Here is a 26,186-nt window from a genome sequence, read left to right as displayed (position 1 = left end):
TCCATTAAATATTTGTTTTTTTACAAACTAAACATTTTTCATATTTTAAAAATATAAGTAATTAAAATAGCAAAAATAAAAGGAAAATTATGTAGTTCGAAAATCACAATACATTTTAAGGTAATTTACACACATGTACATTTATATGTAAAATGAAGTGTAAAATGTGCTTTATTAATAATAAGAAATTATTTTGTGTGTTCTTATAGCTTTGCGGTATTTATATGCATTTGGCAAAATAAATGTTTTTTTTTTCTAATTGAATGTGTAAAGTTGATGGACGTCAGCTGTTATGAAGCTTGATTTGCGCAAATTATTTCTGATAACTGATTGTTTTGTTTTTGTTGCTGAATGCGTCTAATATTTTTGGTGTACCATATCTAAAAGAAAAATATAAATTAGATGAATTGCATAAATATGTTTTGAAATAATTAAGCGGCAAAAGAAAAATGTAGAGTAGCCACGCCGATTTAGCAGATTTAAGAAATTACACCTTTCTATAATAATTAATAATTTGTATATTTCATATACATATATATGTATATTAAAAATATAGATAAATAAATATTAATGCTAAAACGTACATATGTATATTCATATATACGAATGTATGTACATAATTGTATATAATTTAAATAAGACAAAAGTCAAGAAGACGTCAAGAATTAACGTTTTATCAAATTTCTAAAATTTATTAATTCTAAATCTTTACAACTTTTTAAAATCCAAAATTGTTTAAAATCACCAATAGCAATCTTTACGTTCGGATTATATTCGAGTTAAGTGGATAATGAAAAGTTTTAAGTATTTAAAAATTGTATCTGCCCAGATGCTTTTGAAAGTCCAATTGTATGTCAAAGATAAAAAAAAATTATTCGCATTATCTTCGAATTGACAATTTTTTAGCGCTTAATTCCGAGGTTTGTACGCTTGGATTATTTTTCGGAAGCAAAATTGAAAACTGTTTAAACTTCGAAAGTTTTCGAACATTTAATTACGGCAAAGAGAAGCATCAGTAAAGATATAAGAATAAAACAAACGACGAAAAATTGTTAAAACTGGCTTTGTGTACTTTCGAAATTTATTTCAAACAGAAAAGTACAAAAAAAAAAAAAATATTAAAGATACTAAAACTTTATGTCAAAGATACAAGAATAATCTTCAAACTCACACTTTTTTTGTAAATTCGCTTTAGAATTTCGATAATTGTGGAATCAAGTATATTTCAGTGCGTAATTCCTACATTTGTATATTTAGATTATTTTTCGCAAGCAAAATAACAAACTTTTTAAACTTCGAAATTTTTCGAACATAAAATATTAAGCATCAGTAGCTAGATAATAATAAATAAGTACGAAAAATTTGTTTTCTATGATTTCGAAATTTATTTCGAACACACTTAACAAGTTTTGTTAAATTTTAGATAAAAGTACTACGCAAAACCGAAAAACCTCTAAAATTGTATGCCAAAGATACAAAAGCTATTTGCATGATCTTCGAATTCAAACCTTTATTTCTGAAACAGCAGATGATTTCATTTTAGAATTTCTATAATTAAAAAAAATATATATTTTGGAGCATAATTCCTACATATTTTTGTTTAGATTTTTAGTCGAAAGTAAAATTCTAAATTTTTTAAAGTTCGAAAAATTTCGAACATTACATTTCAGCAGAAGTAATCACCAGTAAAGACTTAAAAGTAAAACAAACGAGATTTTGCTAAAAATTGATTTCATGAGATTTCGAAATTCATTTCGAACCCTTTTCACAATTTTCTATTAAATTTCAGATAAAAGTACTATTGTAAGTCGTACTGCTGCAATGCTCCTTTAATAAGAAATGAATAACGAATGATAAAACGCCACTTTAATATGAAATGCGAGCATACTTTATTAAAAATGTTGTAAATTTATGATGTTTTTGAAAATATACGCAACATTTTACAAATAACTTATACGTGAAATAAAATATTGTAGATTTTATGAAACATACAATTAAAAACTACATACATACATATATATATATTCTCGAACTAACATGATTTACCATAAAAAAAATGTCATGATTAATATCTAAATATTTATTGTACGATGGCAACGCCATAAATTGACAAATAATTTTACATATGAATAATGTTACTACTGATGTGTGGAGTAATGTGATATTATTTTTAAATATTTTGTATGTATGTATATTGTTATTGATAAATGCTACTTGAATTATGTATTTTAAATGATAACCAATAAAAGGTTAAAAAAAATGCTACAACCTTTAAAAGCGTGCTTTAATAAATATTTAAAATGTTTAAAAAATTTGACAATTTATTTTAATCTTATATTTTGTAATATACAATGCTTCGGTAGATTTTATTTAAAACTTAAAACTTAAAATATGAGTTTAAAATTTTTTCGAACATTATGATTTTCTAATTTAAAATTTAATTTGAATTAAAAAAACTTTCAAGCTTTAAGAATTTCTATTTTTAAACATTTCGAACATTATGAATATAAATTTTTAAGTTCCAAATAGTTTATTTTAATTTTAAAACCTTTCGAACATCATGATTTTCAAATGGAATGAATGGATGAATACAGTTTATTTGAATTACAAAAAATTTCGAACATTAAGGATTTATTTTTTTGTTTTAAATTTCGATCATTATAAATATTAATTTCAAACCACATAGTTTATTGTGAATTTTAAAAACGTTTTCGAACATTCTGATTTTCAAATTTAATGGTCCATGCAGTTTATTTGAATATTGCCAATAGTTTGAACATTGAGATTTTCAATTTTAAGAGCTCATACAATTTACTTGACTTTGAAAAGTTTTCAGATTGTGAATTTGAATTTCAAAGCAAACGAATGTGTGGACGATCGTATAAGTAATATGACTTAAAATTTGAGTTTAAAAATGTTTCGAATACTGTGATTTTCTAAACTTTCGAACTTTAAGAATTTCTATGTTTAAAATTTTTCGAACATTATGAATATAAATTTTGAAGTTCCAAATAGTTTATTTTGAATTTAGAACATTATGAGTACCAACTTTAAACCACATAGCACACATAGTTTAAATTTAAAAAAATTTCGAACGTTTCGATTTTCAAGTTTTCCAACGTTTGATTTTCAAATTTAATGGTTCATACAGTTCATTTCAAAAAAAATAAAAACAGTTTATTTGATTATTGCAAAATTTTCAGCATTATGACTTTCAATTTGAAGGATTCATACAATTTACTTGAATTTTAAAAATTTTCGAATATTGCGATTTTCAATTTCAAAGCAAACAAATGCATGGAAGATCATGTAAATAAAATCTCAAGTGTTATCCGCTCTTAAAAAAGGAATTATGTCGCTTAAATTCGGGTTTGGTACAGAGAGTGTTTGGGTCTGCATATGCGGGGAAATCTAAGTTTGCATTTCCAATATTTTATTTTCGAAAATCAAACAAACTGAATTGAGAGCAATAATTTTCTTGATTATTTATTGTAATTATTAAATTTTGACGCTGAATAAACAATTTTTGTATACTTCATACACAAAATTTTTATTTTTAGGTTAGGTGCACAACTCAAAAAAAAGTTTTTCAAGAAAATTTGCTTTATTTTAAGTTTATTTAAATACAGTAATGTGTGTTCTATATACATACATGAGCTGCAAAATATTATGTTTCGAGTTGAGTATGCGAAATTTTATGAAAATTCCAATAAGACTAGACTAAAATACAGTTAGACTATGCATAATAACTTTCGAAACGCTACAAATTTACTAAAGGAACACACGCACAAACAATGAACAAGCTAAATTTAAGTAATTTTAAGCGTAACGATGAAACAGTTATATATAAATGTGTGTGTACGTGTGTGTATATATTATGTTTGTGTGTGTTAGTTGGATTTCGCGTTTGCTAAGTTGAAACACTTTTTAGTTCGTTGATCCTTAAGGCTTGTAGTTTATGTGCCCCTTGCAGATGAACATGAATTTTATGCAAAAACAAAACAAAAAGCCACCACACCAATAATTATTGTTGTTTTTTTATCAATGGAATTTAATTTATTTTCAATTTATTTAATAATCTTAAACTAGAACATATATGAATACAATTTTCTTTTTTTTTTGTTTAAGCAGCCATAGCATATTATATACCTACTCATGTACATATGTATATGTTATAGGAAGGTAATTAAGTACATATGTATTTACCTATTTGTATTTAAATATATGTATAAACAAGTACAGTTATTAATATAATTTGTTGTAATGCATATTAGTGTGTAGATGTGTGTGTGGATGTGTGTGTATGAGTGTGAGTGCGACTGTTACAAAAGGAGCAAAAAGGAAACGGCGGAGCAGTGAATTACACATTTTTTCATATTTGTTGTTGTTATTGTATATATATTTTTCTTTGCATACTGACTGATTTCCCTCTTTGCTGCGCAGGCGTATTACACTTTTTCTGCTTCGCTTTCACGCGTACTCCACTCTATTGCCAACAAACAAATTACAACAACATCAATGTTCGCAAATATATGCAAGTAAGTGTGTAGCTTTGTAGTTAACGTAATTATTTACCATATTAACGTTATAAATTAGCAACATCTTCAACATATTCGAAGTAGCAGCATCATTGTTATTTATATATGTATATATATGTACATATGTATATACCATATATTTATTTATGTATATGTTTTCTGCACATTTCTTTCGTTTCAAATCTTCATTATAGTTATTTTGTAATTTTTTGTTGTTGTTTGTTGTATTTAATTATTCTTCTTAGTAATTTTAAACACTAAAATAGTTTTGTTTCTTATTTGTCTTATATACCTGGCGTATATGTCGGCTGTTCTGTAGCGTTGAGCGATGTATTCTCTGTTGCAGCAGCAACTGGTGCGCCCGTGAATGGATTCACGCCAGTGGCGCCGGCGGCTTGTGGTGGCGGTGGCATCGCGAACGGTATACCGCTGCTGCCCAAGCCGGTTGGTTGATTATTGGAACCGCCGCCCAAATTTACATCATCCAAATCGGCGTCCTCCTGGAATGTACGAAAAATAATGAAGAAAACGAAGTTGATTAGTCGTTTGCTCTACTAAAAAATATAAAGTACATTTATTATTATTTATATTGGTGAATGGTAATGAAGAATTTCGGAAATTAATATTAGAACTAATGAGTAGAGAACAAATGTAGGGAAATACTGCGTAAGATTTGAAGTTAGAATGAATGTATGTATGTTTCAATGAATTTATGTAGTTATGTAGTTATGTATACAGACAGTTAAACAAAAATATTGAATAAAGCCTAAAAAGTAAACACATTTTCTACAGAATAATTATTTTCGAAAATTTTGGAATATTAACAAAAATATTGAAAAACTCCAAATAATTAAAAATATTGAATAGAGTACAAAAACAAATTACACACTTTCTACACAATAATAATTTTTGAAAATTTTCGAAGAAATATTAACAAAAATATTGAAAAGATTCCAAAATAAAATACATAGAGACACATTCTAAATAAACTATCTGCCAAAATTTTGGCAGAAATATCAGTATTTTATTTATTTTAACACCAAAAAATTTCAGATAAAAAAATAAAATTCACTGAAATAATTTTTAAATAAATTAAGCTCCAATTTAATTTATTTAAAATGTTATTATTTTATTTTTTAAAAATAACTAATAGATACATTTATTTTACATTGTAACCAAAAATCAAAAGATTTCTAAATGTTAGAGGTACACTGTTATTGAATTCGAAAAAAAGTTTCGATAACGAAAAAATAATTTCGAAATTCGAAAAATTTGTGAGAGGTATGTACACCCTTTTATTGAATTCGAAAAAAATATTTCGATATCGAAAAAATAATTTAGAAATTCGAAAAATTCGTGCGATCTCAGTAGCAGCGCTTACCTCAAAATGTTCTAGATTTCAAGTAATATATAATCAATTTAAAACATTTAGATTTACGCGCTGCGATTCAGCTCGAACGTATTTTTTGAACCCTAACAAATATCTAACGAGACTTTATAATTTTTCGAATTTTTTCGATATCGAAAAAAGTAATTTTCGCTCATATCTTACTTCAAATTTAGAATATTTTGAGGTATGCGCTCTGTCAGCTCGAAAAATTTTTCGAAACCGAAAAAATTCTTGCTGGCTTATATTCTATGCCAAATTTCTAACAAAATTTTATAATTTTTCGAAATCGGGAAAAAAATTCGCACTGCAAAAAATTCGAAACAAATTTTTTCTTATATCTTACTTAAAATTTAGAGGTATGCGCTGTCGGCTCGAACGAGTTTTCGAATCCGAAAAAAAAATCATGGCAGCTTATATTCTATTTTAAATTTCTAACAAAACTTTACAATTTTTCGAAATCGAGAAAAAATTCTAATAAATTTTTCGAAATCGAAAAAATAATAATTTTATATTATATACATAGGTACATATACATATATAATATCTTATTTAAAATTTAGAGCAGTTGGAAGTACGCGTTGCTATTCAGCTCGAACAAATTTTTCGAAACCGAAAAAAAATTTCATGAAAAATAACATTCATACTATTACTACAAAATACTATTCAAAGTTACTAACAAAATTTTCAAATTTATCGTAGTCGAAAAAACTGCCTGACGGCCTATCTATTTTCAACACCAAAACGGTATAAAGAAAACAGATATAGCAGCATCTGATTCTTTAGTTCTTGAAATATACAAATCCTTACTAAAACAAATTTAGAACTATAAGTATGAAAACTCAATTAATTTCGATATCGAAAAAATCGAAAGTTGCTAAATATACTAGACAATGTCCGTTTTAAATTTTCTCAAGTCTATACTTGGACATTATCAAGACAAAATATTGATAGAATCCAACAAATCGAGACATTATCAAGAAAATACAGTTATAATTCAGTTCTGCAATTAACGTTATCCATTAATATCATTAAGCTATTTAATAGCAGATACATTTTTGGAAAATGTAGCATACTTTTAGGCGCTCAAAACATCTATATTAAAGACCTTATCTATTTTAAAGGGTTTAACCGACTGATGGCAGATTGCTCAAAAAATACTAATCTTAACAATACTTAGATTGTACTTTTAGATTAAACGACAGCCGTTAATAACACTAAGCTCTTTGACAGTCAATATAATATGAGAATCGTGGCAGATATGAAAAGCTAGCAGATTTCTCAAAATTATTTACTGCATTTCCAAAAAAGCCCCTTACCTAAAAGGTATTTCGGACTAAAACTACAAAATAATATATAAAAAAAAATTTAATTTTAAAGTAATAAAAAATTAAAGAAAAAAAAAATAAAAACAAAAAAATATCTGTTTAAAAATGTGTTGTTAAAATTTTTATATCATAATATGGTAAAACCACAAAAAAATCTGATTTAAAAAATTTCTCAATTATGAATCTGAAATTGAAAATAAAAATAAAAAATAATAAAACATAAATAAAAATAAAAGAAATAATTGACAAAAATATTTTAATAACAAGTAAGGAGGAGCTAAGTTCGGGTGCAACCGAACATTTTATACTCTTGCAACTTGTCAGGACCAAAGGTTTATAAGCTATATGACGTCCAGGGCAAGTTTTCACCCGATTTTTCCTGATACATGCGGTATAAAGTCAACTTGAACTTCGAAAATCCTTTTAATTCTTCGAATTTCTATAATATATCTCACAGTTTGATTGATAAATTTGTAAAAAGTTCGCAACTGGAACTTTGGTTCACATATTCGCTAATATTTTGGTCATAAGGTGGCCTACTTTAAGCGTACTTTTCGGGCAAAGTTTTATTCTGCTACATTTATTGGTGCTTGAATTGCATATGTGAAAGTGAAAGTATCAGATGGAACTTAAAATTATGTTATATGCGAAGTAGGCGGCGTTGTAGTCCGATAGCTCCATCATTTCACTATCAAGTCCGATCGACAGTCATCCGAGTAGACTGCACGTGATTAATCCGCTCCAAAGCATGGAAATACGCAACAAGGTTGCAAGGTTATGGCGTCTGTATTTTGGGATGCGCATGGAGTAATTTTTATTAACTGCTTTGGAAAAGAAAAACCATCAGTAGCGATTATTACATAGCGTTACTGGACTAATTGAAGAACTAAATCGATGAAAAACAGCCGCATTTGAATAAGAAGAAAGTGCTGTTTCGCCAAGACAATGCACCGTGTCACAAGTCAGTGAAAATGTTGGCAAAAATCCATGAAATGAGCTTGGAATTGCTTCGGCATACACTGTATTCTGCAGATCTGGCTCCCAGCGAATATTTGCTGTTCTCAATTTTTTTTCAAAATTTTTCGCCGAAACTAAGGCTTATTTTGAAGCAAAGGACTAATCGTACCAAAAAGTTGATGTTGAACAGTTGGAGGGTCGCTATAATCAGTGTATCGCCTTTGAAGGGCACGAATTTTGCAACAAAACAGAGATTTACTATGGTAGGCAGGGGACTTTTCAAATTTGCCACTAAAATGTGCTTTACTATGTTAGCCCTGGAATTTTTCAATTGACCTGTAATAGCTAACTCGATTATTTTCAGGTAAACAATGCTACTATATTCTGTCGCAACATGTTGCAAGAGTATAAAAATTAAAAGATTAGAAGTTTTTAATGATTGCGAAAAATAATGATTTACTTTCATATTTTTATATTTAAGAACTTCAAACAGAAATACGAAAATTTATAAGACAAAAATTAAATATTTTTAAATAAAAAAATTAAAAACAAAAACATAAAAATATTATTTTTATAAAATTTTATTTAATAAAACGTAAAAATTAAATTTTAAAAATCAAAAACAAAAAATTAAAAAAAAAATTAAGCAAAATATTAATATTTTTTTAACATTTTATTTAGAAAAACATACAAATTAAATTTTTAAAAATAAAAAAAAATAAATTAATAATATATGTAATATATTTTAATAAAATTTTATTTGGTAAAACATAAAAATTAAATTTTTAAAAATCAAAAAAAAAAAATTAAAAAAAAAATTAAGCAAAATATTAATATTTTTTTTAACATTTTATTTAGAAAAACATACAAATTAAATTTTTAAAAATAAAAAAAAATAAATTAATAATATATGTAATATATTTTAATAAAATTTTATTTGGTAAAACATAAAAATTAAATTTTTAAAAATCAAAAACAAAAAATTAAAAAAAAATTAAGCAAAATATTAATATTTTTTTAACATTTTATTTAGAAAAACATACAAATTAAATGTTTAAAAATAAAAATAATAAACTAATAATATATGTAATATGTTTTAATAAAATTTTATTTGGTAAAACATAAAAATTAAATTTTTAAAAATCAAAAAGGAAAAATTAAAAAAAAATTATGCAAAATAATATTTTAATAAAATTTTATTTAGCAAAAACTTTAGTAGTATAAAAACTAAAGTTTAAAAATCAAAAACAAAAAATTAAAATAAATATATTATGCAAAATAATATTTCAATAAAATTTTAATATTTAGTATAAATGGACTTCGTTTTGTTATTTTTAATGCAAGAATTTATTTATTTTTACCAAAGAAAAAACAAAATTAACCTCTCAACACTACTAAAAATGTTTGCTGACTTTTGATTGGTAAATTTTTTATATTTACTAAAATGTATATCACTCGCTTATATATAAATATGTAATTACTACAAGTACCTACAAGCCGCATCTCACCTTTATAATGTTTGATATAAATGCAAATTGCCGATAACTAATTTCGTTTTGCTGAATTAAATATACTTAAGTACATATTTTTTATTCATAATGGAATTTATATTTTATTTATAATTTTCTTGGCACAAATACAATATTTTATAAATTAAAATCCCGCATTTTTGGGTCCATTACGGTTGTTGATTTGGCTAAGTGTAATCAAAAAAACAAAGTATAAAACATAAATTTAGTTTACACCAAAATATAATTTGAAATTTTAAAACAGAATGACAAAAACTAAACGAGCAATATAATTGAGAAGTGAGAAGACAAAGAAATAAGGGATATTAGAAAAGAAAGGACAATATTTAAAGCAAAACAGGTACATAGCTGATACATAACTGTTTATGTTCTGTTGTATGTGTTTGTGATTTTTTTATATCTTTTTTAGATGTCTGCCTGTAACTAATGGAAGTTTTCGAATTTGAAAGAAATATGGAATAAGAATTTTTTAATAAAAGAAATATGAAATTGAAGAATAATCATATTCAAAAGATAATATTTTTTTTAAATATTTGTTATATTTTTTTAAATTAATTTTTTTTTATTTTATTTTTAATTAAACATTATTTTTATTTTTTTAAATTTTTTTTTTTACATTTTTTCCAATATTTTTTTTATTTTTAATATTTGTTCTATTTTTTTTAATTTTTCTTTTTGGTTGACTTGTGCAATTTACTGGTTAAAAAGGGGTTGTCTGAAAAAATTTTTTAAAATTTTTACTTTCGTTTTTTTTCGCTTACTTTATGCTCAATTGTCGAAATTTATTTATTTACCGATTTTTTGGTTTGTATTTTTTTTTTTTGGTATGATCTCTTAAGGCATAATTACTTGTATTAAAAAATTTATATAAAAGACGGAGATGTATGGATATGATTTATAGTCTTAGAGGATCACACTCACGCAACCAGAAAATTCTGTTACTGTTACAACAACAACTTAATAATATTTATAATGATTAGTGGATATAAAATAAAAAATATCGAATAATGTAGTTTGTTGAATTTCTAACTTCTGTCGAAAATTTTTGTGAAGAACCGTTATTAAAATATTTTTATAGTTTTTTTAAGCTAACTGTTCTAAAATATCAAATTTATATCTATTTTTTAATCTAGGTCTTATGAAACAGTTATTAAAATATGTTTACGCGTTTTTTTAAGAAAACACTTTTTATAACCTAATATGTCTGAAATTTCTATGAATAACCATTATTAAAATATTTTAAGATTTTTCTAACCTAAGTTTTTGAAAAAAATAGTTTTTGCCATCTAATTATTATGAAACAGTTAATAAAACAATTTTAAAATATATTAATCAAATTTTTCTGAAGAAAATACTTTTCATAATTCAACTTTGTCGGAAATATATATAAAAAAAAAGATATCTGACGAAATCATTATTCGTAAACCAACTTTGTTATAAATATCTACATATAAAAAAAACCGTTAGCAAAACAGTTTAACCAAATTTTTCGGTAAAAGTAATCTTCTAACCTAACTTTTCAGAAATAACTATTTTTTGCCATTGAAATCTTATGAAACCGTTAATAAAATATCTGGAAAAATGTACTAACCTAACTTTTTTAAAAAAATTACTTTCCGTTTTCTAATTTTATCAGATAAATCTGTAAAAAATTTAAATTTTTATTAAAAAATCCTTAATAAAGTATTTTAAGATTTTCTAACCAAGTTTTTTTTGGAGAAAGTTAACTTCTAACAAAACTTTTACTGAATTTTTAATAAATAACCATTAATAAAATTTACATGTTGCTGAAATTTTTATAAAAAAGCAAAAAAAAATGTTTAAAGAATTTTCCAACCAAACTTTTCTAAAATAATATTAAAAAATATTTTTAAAAATGCCTTAATCTAATTTTTCTGAAATAGTTACTATAGTAATAGTTATAGATTTACTTTTCGTAAATCACTTTGTTGAAGATTAAAAAAAATCGTTAGCAAAATATTTAAAAAATTTTCTAACAAAACTTTTTTAAAGAATAGCATCTTTTAACCTAACTTTTACTGACATGTTCATAAGGAATCATTATTATATTTAGAAAACCAAAATCCAAACTAACTTTTCGGTATAAATGCGTAGTCTGACCACCCAATTTTTTCTGAAATTACTTGGTGCGAGGAATTTTATTAATTTTTTTTAAGACTTTCTAAACAAACTTTAAAAAAAAGCTTCCTCTAATCAAACTTTTGCAGAATTTTTTATAAATAACCATAAATAAAATTAATAAGTTGCTGAAATTTTTATAAAAAACCAGTGTAAAATTTTTAAAGAATTTTCTAACCAAACTTTTTTAAAATAATACTAAAATATTTTTAAAAGTTCCTTAACCTAAGTTTTCTGAAATAGTTACCTTTTGTAACACCACTTTGTTTAAAATTTTTATTAATAAAAATGGATGGCAAAATATTTTAAGAATTTTCTAACCAAACATTTTTGAAGAAATGCCACTTCTAGCCTAACTTTTACCGATTTTTTTATAATTAGCCATTATTAAAATTTATAAGTTGCTGAAAATTTGTATAAAGAAACGGTGTAACATTTTTCGTAAAGACGTTTTTCCATTTTTTCGTTTTTTTTTTCTTTTTTAATTAAAAGAAAAATTATTTTTACTTTTTTTTATAAAAAAAATGTTTTTTTTTTATAAAAAAAATGTTTTTTTTTTTTACAAAAAAAAATGTATTTTTATTTTTTTTATAAAAAAATTGTATTTTTTTTTTATTAAAAAAAACTTGTATTTCTATATTTTTAACGTTTTTTTAATAAAAAAAAAATTTTTTTTTTAACTTTTTTATTTGTTGCTGAAACTGAAAGCGAAATATCTTAAGAATTTTCTAACCAATCTTTTTTGAAGTAAGGCATCTTCTAACCTAACTTTCACTGGCACCGTTAGAACCGTTACAAAATTTTTAAAGAATTTTGTTACCAACTTTTCGGTAAAAATTTGTTTAAAGGAATGATTGTAAACTATTTTTTAAGATCTTCTAACCAAACTATTCGGTAATATTTACTTTTCTAAGCTACTTTGGGCTGAAAATTTTATAAGAAAAAGTTACCATATTAATACATTTGAAAAGATTTTCATAATTAACTAGCAACTTGTATTCTAGGTTTTTTTGAAAAAAAAGTTTAGACTTTTCAACACGCAAGTCAGAATTTATTGCATGAAATACGTGCAATAAAACCGTTATGGAATCATTGAAGTCTATCTACTTTACGACCCATTGTCTCGAATAACATTTTGTTAGTATAATGTCATAGATGTTTACAAAAAAAATAATATTGGTTTGTAAATGAGTAATACAGATAGTTACTGATAACAGTGTCACGACAATAAATAATGTGTAATAAATAATACTACAGGTGTAAATAGTATATATGTACATAGTATAGTGTTGTGTAATTGTGTAATGAGAAAGAAATAGCTTAGGAATACACCATACAAATGCAGCCCAACACCAAACAAAGCCTCAAAAAAATTGAAAAGAATATCAAATTAAAAGCAAAAAGGCGAAAATTAAAAATTTGGCAAAAGCTAATGCGCAGCCAAAACAGAAAACAACAACAAAAAATAGAGAGAAAAATATTTCATTATTAGGCAATTAGAGGATTGAAAAACAAATAACTACAAAATGTTTTTTTTACAAAACTTATGAAGAATTTGCTTTTTTGTTCTTAATTTGGGTTACTTACATTATGCGCTGTGGACTGTATCCTATTTGTTGAATTATCACTAGGCTCTCTATCCCCTTCGCCACGCTACAACATGAGTTTTCAAATCAAATCGAACGTATTTTTTACGAGTAAGTTGAGTATGAGCCAAAAAAAAAACAATAAAATAAACGAACGAGGGTAAACGAATAATAATAATAATACAAGAATACTAATAATAATTATACAATAAATAAAAACCATATTAATATAAGAAGTGAACACCAGTTCATAGAGAAAACTAAGTATTTTGGGGAAAAGTAGTAGCAGTGAGTGCACAGGAGTAGTGTGAATGACCGGTAACTGGGTGTAGAGGTTAGGTCTTGTGGCAGTGAAATAGTGATGTGAGGTTGTCAAGCGTTAGAAAGTAGGAGTGAAAGAAAATAGGAACGAATGAAGCGACTTGAGATCGAGTTGGGAAGTGAAGCTCAGCTAAAAGCAACTCATTTATAAAGTGAGTAATATTTAATTGAAACAAATTAAACACAAGAAAAAAATTAAATGCTCCGAACGATGGATGGCAAAGTGAAAATTGTTGATAAAAGTGAAGAGGGTTGTATTGATGAGCAATTTTTGGCAGCAGAATATTAAATTTTGCGAAATTTAGCAATACTTGAAGTGGTTGAATTATATTGCTTTTGCTTTTATTGAGTGCAAGAAAAGCAAGTTCCAGTGCTTTGCATTTGCTAATTTTGTCTTTTTTGGGGGGCTTTTCGATTTCATATATGCGATGATAGTAACGCAAAGCAAAAGGGAGTTGATGATTTTCGTGAAGTGCTGTGTTCTCGCATTTTCGAAAGTGTAGACTTTTTCGCAGTGCAAATTATATTATATTATAATTTAGATGTAATTTTTATTATTATTTTTTTTTTTTTTAATTTTTTTGTGGCAACTGAATTTATAATAATAAATATTAACAAAAAAAAAAAACACATTTAAAAAAATAATTAACATAAGGATTTTTTTTTAATTTTTTTATGGTAATGGAATTTAATATTCATAAATTTATTTTTTTGGAGGTAATGACATTTAATATTAAAAAAAATCCTATATTAGAAAGAAACTATATTTTTTAGGTAATATTTTATAGATTTTTTTTTTAATTTTTTGTGGCAATGCAATTTTATATTAAAAAAAGACTTTTTCTATATTAAAACTATAAATTAAAAAAAATTAGCAAAATAAAAAAAATTTAGCAAAATTTAATAAAAATTCATAACTATAATTTTTATGTATTATTTTATGAATTTATAATAATTATTTTTTTTTAGGTAATATTTTACGTTTTTTTTTTAATATTTTAGGGCAAAGGATTGATGGTAATATGTTTAGATTTTAATATTAAAAGAAAATTTTAGCAAAATTTAAAAAAAAATTGAAAATAATAATTTTTATGAATTTATTATTTATTTATTTTTTGTTATTAAGAAAAACTTTAGCAAAAATAAATATATATAGGTATATATATTAATACAAAAAATTTTTATTTTTCGCAATATTTCTTTATTTTTTTAAGTTGGCTTCAAATAATAAAAAAACTTAATGAAAATTTAAAATAAAATATATTAAAAAGTGTTTAATAATAAATGATAATTTTTAATCATAAATTTTTCGATAATATTTTATGGAATAATTTTTTTTTATTTGTGAATATGTGACTTTCTGCAACTTGTCTATTATTTTGTGAGACGTGCGTGGTTTTTGATAATAATTATGCAAGATTTAATAAAAAAAAAAGAATTCGGAATGCATTAAAAATACTAAATTTTTAAATAATTTTTATTAATTTTAATATTGATGTTTAAAATTTTTTAAATATGTGAATAATCAAATGAAATGTAAAAATAATGATAAACTAACAATTTCTAAATATAAAGTAAATAAAAATTAAAACAAAAGTCGAAATAAAAAATAAAAAGAAATCCACACATCTAATAAAAAAACAATAAAAAGTAAATAAGCAGTAATGAAAAAGAATTGCTTTCGAAATTTCTTTCAAAATAGTCTTTTATATATAATTTTTAAACGTTATATACACATATATTTCATTTTAATTTCTTTGACGAATTGAAAAAGCAAAAAAGAATATTCACAAAATTTATATTCGGAAAAACGAGTAGAAGTTTAATGAATTTCTAAATATAGTTTAAAAATACAATTAATTCAAATTTAATACTTGAGAAGATATGTTTTCAAATGAACCTTCGAAAGAGTCTCAAAAAACAAAAAGATATTTCAAAAACCATTTTTCATTTCGATTTTTTGGTATGTGGTATGTTCGAAAATTTTTTGTGGAGTTTTTATATTAAAGCAAAATTAACGAAAAAATTTCGAAACCCATTTTTTAATGCAGCTTTTTAGAAGTTTAATGAATTTCGAAATTTAATTTAAAAATGCGATTCATTTAAATTTAATAGCAAAGAAGTTATGTTCGAAAAAAGTAACTTCCGAAAAAATCTCAAAAAAGACATTTTTCATTTCGATTTTTTTAGAAGTTTAGTGAATTTCGAAATTGCGTTATATATATTTCTTTTAAAAATCATATGAGGGATTCACATTTAGCGGAAAAAAAGTTATGTTCGAAAAATTTAACTTCGAAAAAAGCTCGAAAACCTATTTTAAGTCGGAGAACAAACAAAAAATTTTAAATTTTAGTTTTTTACAAATTCAATAAATTATTATTTATTCCGATAAAAAAGTTGAGCTGAATATATGGTATGCTCGACGCATTTCTTGCGACATTTTCATATTTAATTAGTCAACTTTAATATAAATTTTCATGACAAATGTTTCGAAAATTAATTCTAATGAATTTTAGCAACTTGCTTATACAAAAACGAAAACAATTTTAACTATTAAGAATTGAAAATAAATATTCGAATTTCGAAGCGTGTAATGTAAGCTTTAAATAAGTTGGTTAAGTGCATATTTAAGCATATAATTGATGGTAATTAAGGCTAATAATGGTCTGTGCTAATAGTTTCCTTACCAATTTTAAATAAAAAATTTAATGAAATAAAAATTGTTATTGCTGCTTATTATTATGTGGTGCAAATTATATTTTATAACTATTTTACAGTATAGATATTAATGTAAGCATATGGAATTATTTATATCCTTATTCAAAAGCCTTTTTTTATTAATTTCGAAAATGACAAATTTTTTTCAAAAGATTTCGAGAAAATTTCCTTTAGAAAATTATTAAAATTAAAAAAAAAATAATTAAAAGAAAAAGAAATAAATAAGACATTTCAATAAAAAAAACTAAAATAAAAATTAAAAAAAAAATTTAAAAAAAATTAAAAAAAAAATAAATAAAAAATATACATTTAAAAAAATATATAAAAATTAAAAATAAACTTAAAAAAAAAACAACACAAACAATAATTAAAAAATATACAAAAAAATAAATATTTCCAGAAAATTTGCTTTAATAAAATATTATAGTATAGTTTTAGGCGCCATAAAGCTGCCATGGCTCCATTAATCTATCAAATATAAACTACGAATGATGAAAAATGAAAAAAAAACCTGAACTTTGCAATTTTTTTTGATTTTTAATAAATTTTACTTCGTTTTTATTCATTCCGAACCCTTTTTATGTGAACAAATAAGCAACAAACGAAAATTTCAAACTCAAACTCAGAAATTTCATTTCAAATAATCGTAGAATTCTCTGATTACCTTCAAAACGTGGCGACAGCACCCAGAAAGCGTTGAAAAACCTACAGCCTACCAGTGAACGCAAAATATTCATGTATATATTTACACTACCGAGTGAAAGTTCAAAAAAAAATCCAAAAAAAAAAAAAATTAACACAGGAATTCGGTTGGTACTTACCTGCTGCAGCGGTATTTTAAGGCCTTAGGAGCAATAAGCGTCGAGTGTGGGGGGGATATAAGGCGTACAAACACGCGAGTTGAAGTGTGGTTTAGTGTAAAAATTAATTGCTTGCGAAACAGCTACACAACTACATTTGTTTTTGTTTTTTATAAAAGTGCATGCAAACTCATAGCGTAATCTTCAAAACAAAATCAGCAAATCATGAAAATTGTATGAAATTAATTTCCATTAACTTTTTAAAGTAAAAAATAAAACGGAGGTAAAAGTAATTACAATTCAATGGCATGAGAGAGGTGGTGAAGAGCGCAGAAGCACCACAAAAATCATCAAAAGTTTAGGTGTGCACATGGTTGCGGCGAAACTATCAGCAATTGGTATCAGCAAAAGCAGTGAAGAAATGGAGTTGGGGGATAGACAACAATTTATACCAAGCAGCAGAAAATAGTGCCTGTTAAGCTGCAATTATACTGTGACCAAAGTCTCTGGGCACATTTGTAATCACAAAAAATACACAGTATAGGTATGAAATGTATATGAAATAGCTAATAAAAATTGAGGTTAGTATATGCACGTGGCATGCAGATGCGTTATGAATTTAACCGGTACAAGAACAAAACGTGCAAAAGTTGTTTTATGAGCGTCTTGTGCGTTAGTGGCGACACGCCAAAAATGGGAGAGTTCTGCATTGCGAGCGAGTGAGAGAAAAACCTTTGTGTCTGCAGTAATTACTAACACATTTTGTCATTTTTTTCGTATTTTTTTTTTTTGGTGTACACATAAATTTAGTTTTTTTTTCTTTATTTCCTTTCATTTCTAACACACTTTTTCACAAAACACCAGCCGTATTAGAGCAAAGTATAAGTGTGATGAATGCGTAAAGGAAGCACTAACATAAAAAATATACAATTTTACAGACTACATTTAGTTTTCGGTACTTACATTCAAATGTGCATACTGATCGTGTGACTCGTTCGCTGGTGGCTTGAATTTGCCACAACAGAAGTTGCAGCAACAACAACAGCAGCAGCAGCAGCAACAGCCAGTCAAAATAGTGCAGCAAATAACAAGTGCCTGCAAGAGACCGAATATTTAGTTAAGTATGAAGGGAGTAATAGTAATATAGTTATTGTCAGCATATTTAAAAAATAAATAAAATTACTGGCAGTGTAAAAGAAATATATTTTTGCATGGAAATGTAATGATATTGTAGCAAAATAAATAAGAAAAATAAAAATAAAAAAAGAAAAAAAATAAAAAAGAAAAAAAATAAAAAAGCAACAAAATAAAAAAAAAAATATACAATACAAAAATAATTAAAAACCAAATTAAAAAAAAAAAAACAAAATTGATGAAAATTAAAAACAAAGTTAATAAAAAATTAAAAAATATAATAAAATATAAATATACTAAAATTAAAAAAAAAGTTAAAAAAAATAAGTATTAAAAAATATAAAAGAAAAATCCAATTTTAAAAATAAAATAAAAATAAAAAAATAAGCGATTTAAAAAAATAAAAATGTTAAAAAAATATACAAAATATTAAAAAAATATACAAAATATTAAAAACATAAAAAATAAACTAAAATAAATTAATATTAAAAAAAGGTAAAACTAAACTATTAAAATCAAAATAAAAAAACAAATATTTAAAAAAAATGTATAAAAAATACACAAAATTTAAAAAAAATAACGATTTAAAAAAAATTAAATTAAACAACAAATATTAAAAAAAAAAATATTCAACATTAAAAAAAACTAAAAAACAACAAATATTAAAAAAATAAAAAATAAACTATATAAAAAATAAATAAAAAAAATATTAATTAAAAAATATACAAAATAATAAAAAAAAGTTTAAAAAGAAAACAACAACAAACATTTTTTCCGTAATTTAAATTACAAAAAAGTATACAATCAGCACTGCCAGTAATTATTTTATATATTTTTTTCTTATGAGTAATCCTCGTTTTTTTATTTTGTCGCACCTTCACCGCCGGCGATGTCACCACAAAGTAGGCGTTCACATTCTCCTCACCGAATTGTTCGGCAATGTAAAGACCCAATGAACCATAATTATCGTAAATATTACGTTTCGTCTGATCGCTCAATATAGAATGAGCGCGATTCACTTCCTTGAACTGTAAATAAAACGTAGAAAAGTGAAATTTATATTTATACAATACAAATGAAAAACTATAGAAACGGATAACCGACAAAAAAATAACTGATTTTAAAAAGGTACACAGCTTTGATTAACACATACACATGTACATATATAAACAATTACTAATCAGCGCATTAATTTCTATTGCCTCATAATTTAATTCTAGCTTAGAGAAATTTATTTCGCAAGTGCATGGAAATTAGTAGGGCAGTTATCAGCCAAAGTCAATGCAAAAATGTGTTAATATTGCGAAACTATTATTTCATATACATACATAGTATTGTATTCATATTAATCACATTCACAATATTTTGTTCTAATTTTTAATTTACTATTCAGTATCAACCATTATTTAACACTTGTCTCAAATTCAGCGCACAAACTTTGTATTCAGCGCATTACAATTTATATTCAGCGCATTACAATTTGATTAACTATGTTTACGAGAAACGTATGACAACTTATTAAGCTCCAACAACAGAAATGCAAACAGAAAATTCTATTCAGCGCTGTTTACAAACTTCAAATTTCAGCATTCATACATGCATAATTAATAAGAAATGGCTTTCAATGAATTAATATTTAGTGTCGACTTTACTATTCAGTATCAACCATTATGAGACACTTTCTCAAATTCAGCGCACAAAACTTATATTCAGCGCATTGTAATTTGTTTAGCTATTTTTAAAAGAAACGTATAACAACTTATTAAGATCAAACGCTAGAAATGCAAACAGAAAATTCTATTCAGCGCTGTTTACAAACTTCAAATTTCAACATTAATACATGCAGAATTAATAAGAAATGGCTTTCAATGATTTAATATGTAGTGTCGACTTTACTATTCAGTATCAACCATTATGAGAGACTTGTATTCAAATTCAGCGCTCAAAATTTATATTCAGCGCATTGTAATTTGTTTAACTATGTTTAAAAGAAAGAAAAGAATTAAATTGTTTTGTTTTAAAGAAGCGCATAGGAACTTATTCAGATTTAACACTAGTATTTGCTAATTTAGCGCATCAAATTTGTATTCAGCGCATTATAATTTGATTAAAGATGTTTAAAAAAAATGCATAACAACTTATTCAGAATCAACACTAGTATTTGCAAGCAAAAATTTCATTCAGCGCTATTTAAAAACCTCAAATTTCATTACACATACATACATGCATACATGCATATGTACATAAATATGTACAGACTATATAATCATTCAGCAACTAATTGCAGTAGTTTGAAATTAATTAGAAGTAGCTTCTATTGCATTCTTTGTAAATTTCTTTTCCTTTATTGGCTTACGCGGTTATTTTATTATATGCAAATTAATAACTTGACATTTATTCAGCGCAGCGGAACTAATGTTTTCAACTCGTTTTTGTTACTTTTAATTGATTTTTGATGTATTGCTAACAAAGTCACTAACAGCATTCTTATTGCCATTTAATACCAAAAATTATAACAATTGCTGTTTTTAAGCCAATACAACAAAATTTAATATTTTTTTATAAATTCAAATTCAACATTCAAAATAATATTATGTTTCCATTTTTTAACTTTATAACTATTTGTAATAGAATTTAAAGTTTTCAGCAGCAATTCAGCGCTTTTAAAGCAATTCAGCTCATCTTTTATAAACGATTCCAACAATTAAGATCATACTTTTAAGAAATTATTGTTTTTGTTTTACAAATCATTATAAGTAACACTATTGGAGGAATTTAAATTTTATTCAGCGCAATAATTTGTATTTGTAGTGAACTAAAACAACAAGTATAGCAGTACACTGGTAATATACAATAAATTAACTAATTCAGCTAAGAAAAATAATTTTATATTTCATCTCTAACTTTACTGCTATTTGAAATAAAATTTTGAATTTTTAGCAGCAATTCAGCTAATCATTTATATACGATTTCAACAATTGAGAGCATAATTTTTAGAAATTAGTATTATTGTTTTACAAATCATTAACAGTAACACTATCGGAGGAACTTAAATTTTATTCAGCGCAATAAAAAGATAATTGCTAACAATTCAGCGCAATAATTTTTATTTAAGTATAGTGAACCTGAACAACAATATAGCAATACACTGGCAATATACAATAAAATAACCAATTCAGCTTAAAAAAATTGCTGATAAGTTATTATATTGCTGATATGTAACAGTTATAATATTTAGCTAAATATAAATACTATATACATACGTATGTACATATGTATATTTAGGAAAAACAGAATTTTACGTTGTTTTCAAAAATTTCGAAATCTACATACATCTAGATAATTAACCAAAAATAAACATTATGGGATAATTATTTTCAGCCACAAATCTATATAAAACTTACTTTTTCGGCGGCATCGGTATTATTTGGATTTTTATCTGGATGGTATTTAAGTGCTAATTTTCTGTAAGTCTTCTTAATGTCGTCAGCCGTAGCTGTTTTAGGAAGTCCCAATATTTGATATAGAGAATCGCCCGATGTACTGGAAATGGAAAGTGAATTTGAATAAATTTGCATTTAAACAAAAAATTTCAAAGTAAATATTTATCTGAAAAAAGTATAGAAAAAAACATATGTCGCATGCAAATTCCAAGCATACTGCATGTCAACAATATCTTCTGACTTTGAAACGGAAATCCCGGCAATATAAATTAACGATTTTATGGTACTTTTTATTGAAGACAATAAAACGCCCTAACCACTGCGCGGCAATAACTTGCCAACGTTACAGTTTATTCATAAAATCAATTAAAACAAATATTTGCATACACGAAGCAACACACACACACCTACAAACAACGAACTAAAGCCTAGTACACGACATGCACTTGACTTTCAGCATAACGCTGGCTTTGTTGGCCCACAATGCCTCAAACACGGCAAGCATAGCTAAGAACATATACACATTTCTGCATATGTATCTATACAATTATATGTATATAAACATAGATCAAAATACAATGCAATGTAAACAAAGTGTAAAATAAAGAATTGCAAAATATGCATGGCAGAAAAAAAGAATCACATGGAAAATTGTAAGCAGCGAATGAGCATCAGATGTGATTGCTGATATTGAGACGCTAGTTAAGGGGTAGACCGGCCTTTGCTAACCGCAATAGCCACAAGAAATCTAAAAAGTGTAGAAAAATGTTAACGAATGCATTTGTTTCAATTTATAAATAATCTTGTGCAACTATTTTATAGGGAAACAGCTTTTATGTACGTAAATACCTTATTTTCAGAAACTACACTTAGGTCATCGTTCCGATAACGTGCAATTTCTTTTAATTTATAGCAAAAGCTTTAATTAGCAACGCTTATCAGTGCTAAATATTTGATATATTGGCTAATTATAGCGTCAAACCACACAAAGCAATCATACAAACATACACATACATATTTATGGACGGCTTTTACACAGAATAGTTCAATTCTTAGGTACACAGTTAGTTAGCCACACGGCAGTAACAACTTATTTAATATAAAACGAATATACACCAGGTGGAAAAGGCTTGAGTACGTTATCTTTATGCACAGCGCCATTTGATTATAAAATGCGGAACATTTGTAATTTTAATTGATTGCATTGCAGTGCAGCTGTCAAAGTGATATTTTGGAAAAAGGCACATAGGTACTTCATTTACCTTCACTTACATACCAAAAACAATTTGATTATTTGTTATCATTAAATTGGACTAAACTTTGTTGTAGGGTATATTCATTTTGCCACAAAGCCTACTAACTGAACGATCAACTGAAGTTCACGTTTTTTCTTGTTTTCGAAAATTTTTACATAAATTGCACAATTTAACATATTAATTAATAAATTATACATTCTTACATCAATTTTAACTATAATGCACATATCACCATAGTGTATGTAACACAAATGTCTGTTTGCTGCCAAATAGACTTTCGTGAAGTCCCCCGATGACTCACTGCAGCACAAACATACATTTATATATGTACATATATACACATTTAAATGCAATGTTTTTTGTACGTGTTTGCATAGAAATAAAAAGATTGTACTTAAATAGAAAGCAAACAATACGAAGCAAATTTGCTTATCGTTGAGCTGGGAGGGGGTTCCACAACAGCGTGCTTGCCTATTACAATAAATATATTAAAATTATGTGCATATACGCCATAGAAAATTATTGCATTGCGCAGATTGGACGCTTCGCGCTGCTCGCTGTTGTATTCAAGGAATGCGGCAGCGGAAGAGTTGAAATAACGGCTGCAGTAGCAGCAAAAGCGACGACAGCAGCAGCGCCTATTGCAATTTTCTTTTTTTTCTCCGAGTGCCAAGCATGATATGTGTAGCCCTTGGTGACGGCATTGATGACTGGTACCGCCCTTTTTACCGTACTCTAATCCTCTAGCCCACGACCTTGTTGTGTAGCATTGACACTGAAACGAGCGCAGTCGATGGTTGCAGAGGTTGCCGCGTTGCTAATGCACGATATGTGGATTTTTTGGTAAATAAGCATACACATAAAAGTACATATATGTATGTATATTGGGGTGCACCGAGTAATTTTCGGAACTTAATGTGGCGCTGTATCACATATTTAAATATCTGCGGGTAAATATGTCCAAATCGTTTCAGTATTTGCTACTTGTATTTTAGGAGTTAGAATTGCATAAAAACTTAACCCAATCAGTTAGCAACCAACAGGTGGAAACACTAAACTTACGTCAACAAAATTAATGATATGCACCAACCAGAACAAGATAAAGTTCACTTCAATTCAGCTACAAGTAACAAAACACTAAAATGTTGAAAAGTAGATTTATGCATGCCATCCTTTAACTAATCGCACTTTATCAAAGGTCGTAAGGCTGTGCGGATTTTGAGTACCAAAGTACTGTTCAAGGTTATTGGCAAACCACCTGACATAAAAAGCACACATTTGCTGTCTATATGTTGGTGTGTATGCAAAGAATTCTTTCACTAATAAATAAAATAATTACGAATTTACATTCGAACCACACAGCGCACAAGGGTTTTTCAACCATATATGAAGTAAATATGTAGCATATATGAAAGTATGTACATATGAATGTATATATCCATATTTGCGCTTGTTTAGAACCATTTTAGCGATATGGCACAGACAAATATGGGCTGGACGGACAAGTGTTTGCTAGAAACACAATTTTGCTGCATGTTTTTGACGTTTTTCACCACACTATCTGCAATTTGATGCGCACACTGTAACAGCGATAAGGCGAAACAGTACAACAATTGTTTAGACGCTAATCTTTTCGTGAATGCTTTTATTTTTGTTTTATATTTTTACACAAACGAACAAGCCACTGTAACAGTGATAGTCTTGACACGAATATTAGCAACAAGTAATAAAACAAATAGCTGAGAAATGACTAAACCACGGCAAAACGATTAGGTATAGAATATGATAAGAAACCAGACGCCAAAATCTGTTTCAAATTTTAACAATTCGTTTGCTATGTGCAGTATAACTATGGATGTAGGTACAAAATAGCGATTATCAAAATGTATAACAAATAGCCAAATACTTAACATATGTCGACATTTCGTTAGTTTTTCTACAAAATTGGAAACATAAGCGGATATGATAACTGCAATTATGTGTGTAAATGCCTAGGTTTTTTCAAGAGACTTTTAGTACCACAATTTGTAATTGCTTCCTACCACCCAATTGGCACAATTTATGACGATTTCTATAAATGCCAAGGTTGCCCATTGCTACTGCAGTTAGCAGTCGTGTCATACGGCGCATTCTATTTTTCTCATACTACTTACTTATTAAGTACACATTTTTGGCTTTAAATTTACGAACATATTCTTTACCTAAAACAAACAGAACTTCACATGACCCTTGCTTTTTGTTGTAATTCATATTTTGAAAAGCATCCTTCGGAATTCCCTTATCCACTTTGTTTTTCTCATTTTTTATTTGCAACACGCATCTGCGCCATCATCAACAACCAAACTGTTAACCCACCCACCCGACCACCCAGTTAACCCAGCGCCAGCTTGCCAGCAAGCCAGCAATCAACTTCTGCCAACATGTAGAACCGCATATTCGTATGGAAAATCAATTAAAGTCGGCGTCAACGCCGATGCCAAGAAAGTTCGCATCAGCAGCGCGCTGCTCTCTTTTCGCCTTTTCTTTTATGTCGACGCCGCTGTAACTGCGGTACGCAGCTGCTACTTCGAAACATATGCATGTATTTATTTTCAATTCTCTTTTAACGTTTTTCAAGCTTTAAAAAAAAAATTGCAGCTGCTTTGCCGTCGCCGCCCACCAACGTCATATTCTTATTTATGAAAAGAATCACTTTTTCCCCAACACATTGTTCTTAACTTGCTGCCGCGGCCACGGTCGCTGCCAATGGCTTTTACTTCCAATTTCTCTACTTACGACAATTTTCTTTTCTCTCCCATGCCACCAGCACTCATTTTGTTCTGTAGTTAATTTCTTGCTTTCGTGAAAACTTGTAAAACACTGTTATTAAACAATTCGTATTGTTTAATATTTAGTCCACGTTTTAATCGGGTTCACTTTTATAGTATAATGTTGATTCTCGCGAATTTTCGATCTGAATTCAAATTCTTTTGTATATTTTCTGCACTTATGGCTGGCTGCGAGTGACTCTACTTTTGATGTTCGCCTGCGCCCTGCGTTTGACAAGAGTG

At 26.5% G+C, this 26,186-nt stretch overlaps 1 protein-coding gene across 2 annotated transcripts; it reads right to left on the bottom strand.

Annotated features, from left to right (window-relative positions):
- Positions 1–259: 259 nt before the first annotated feature.
- Positions 260–26,186, bottom strand: LOC126761187 (dnaJ homolog subfamily C member 5 homolog). 2 transcript variants are annotated; one of them, XM_050477147.1, is made up of 7 exons: positions 25,912–26,186; positions 21,842–21,980; positions 19,313–19,465; positions 18,267–18,398; positions 13,466–13,531; positions 4,831–5,038; positions 260–380 (listed from the first exon to the last, which is right to left on the bottom strand). In XM_050477147.1, the coding sequence occupies exons 1-7, from the start codon at positions 25,947–25,949 to the stop codon at positions 358–360; spliced, it is 759 nt and encodes a 252-aa protein (XP_050333104.1). In that variant the 5' UTR covers positions 25,950–26,186; the 3' UTR covers positions 260–357. The 2 variants fall into 2 exon arrangements, with proteins under 2 accessions (XP_050333104.1, XP_050333105.1); XM_050477148.1 differs by lacking the exon at positions 13,466–13,531.

This window comes from Bactrocera neohumeralis, chromosome 6 (genome assembly GCF_024586455.1).
Source record: "Bactrocera neohumeralis isolate Rockhampton chromosome 6, APGP_CSIRO_Bneo_wtdbg2-racon-allhic-juicebox.fasta_v2, whole genome shotgun sequence".
Classification (NCBI taxonomy): Eukaryota; Metazoa; Arthropoda; class Insecta; order Diptera; family Tephritidae; genus Bactrocera; species Bactrocera neohumeralis.
The sequence above is the reverse complement of the archived record's forward strand: the minus strand, read 5'-3'. Positions and strand labels throughout refer to the sequence as shown.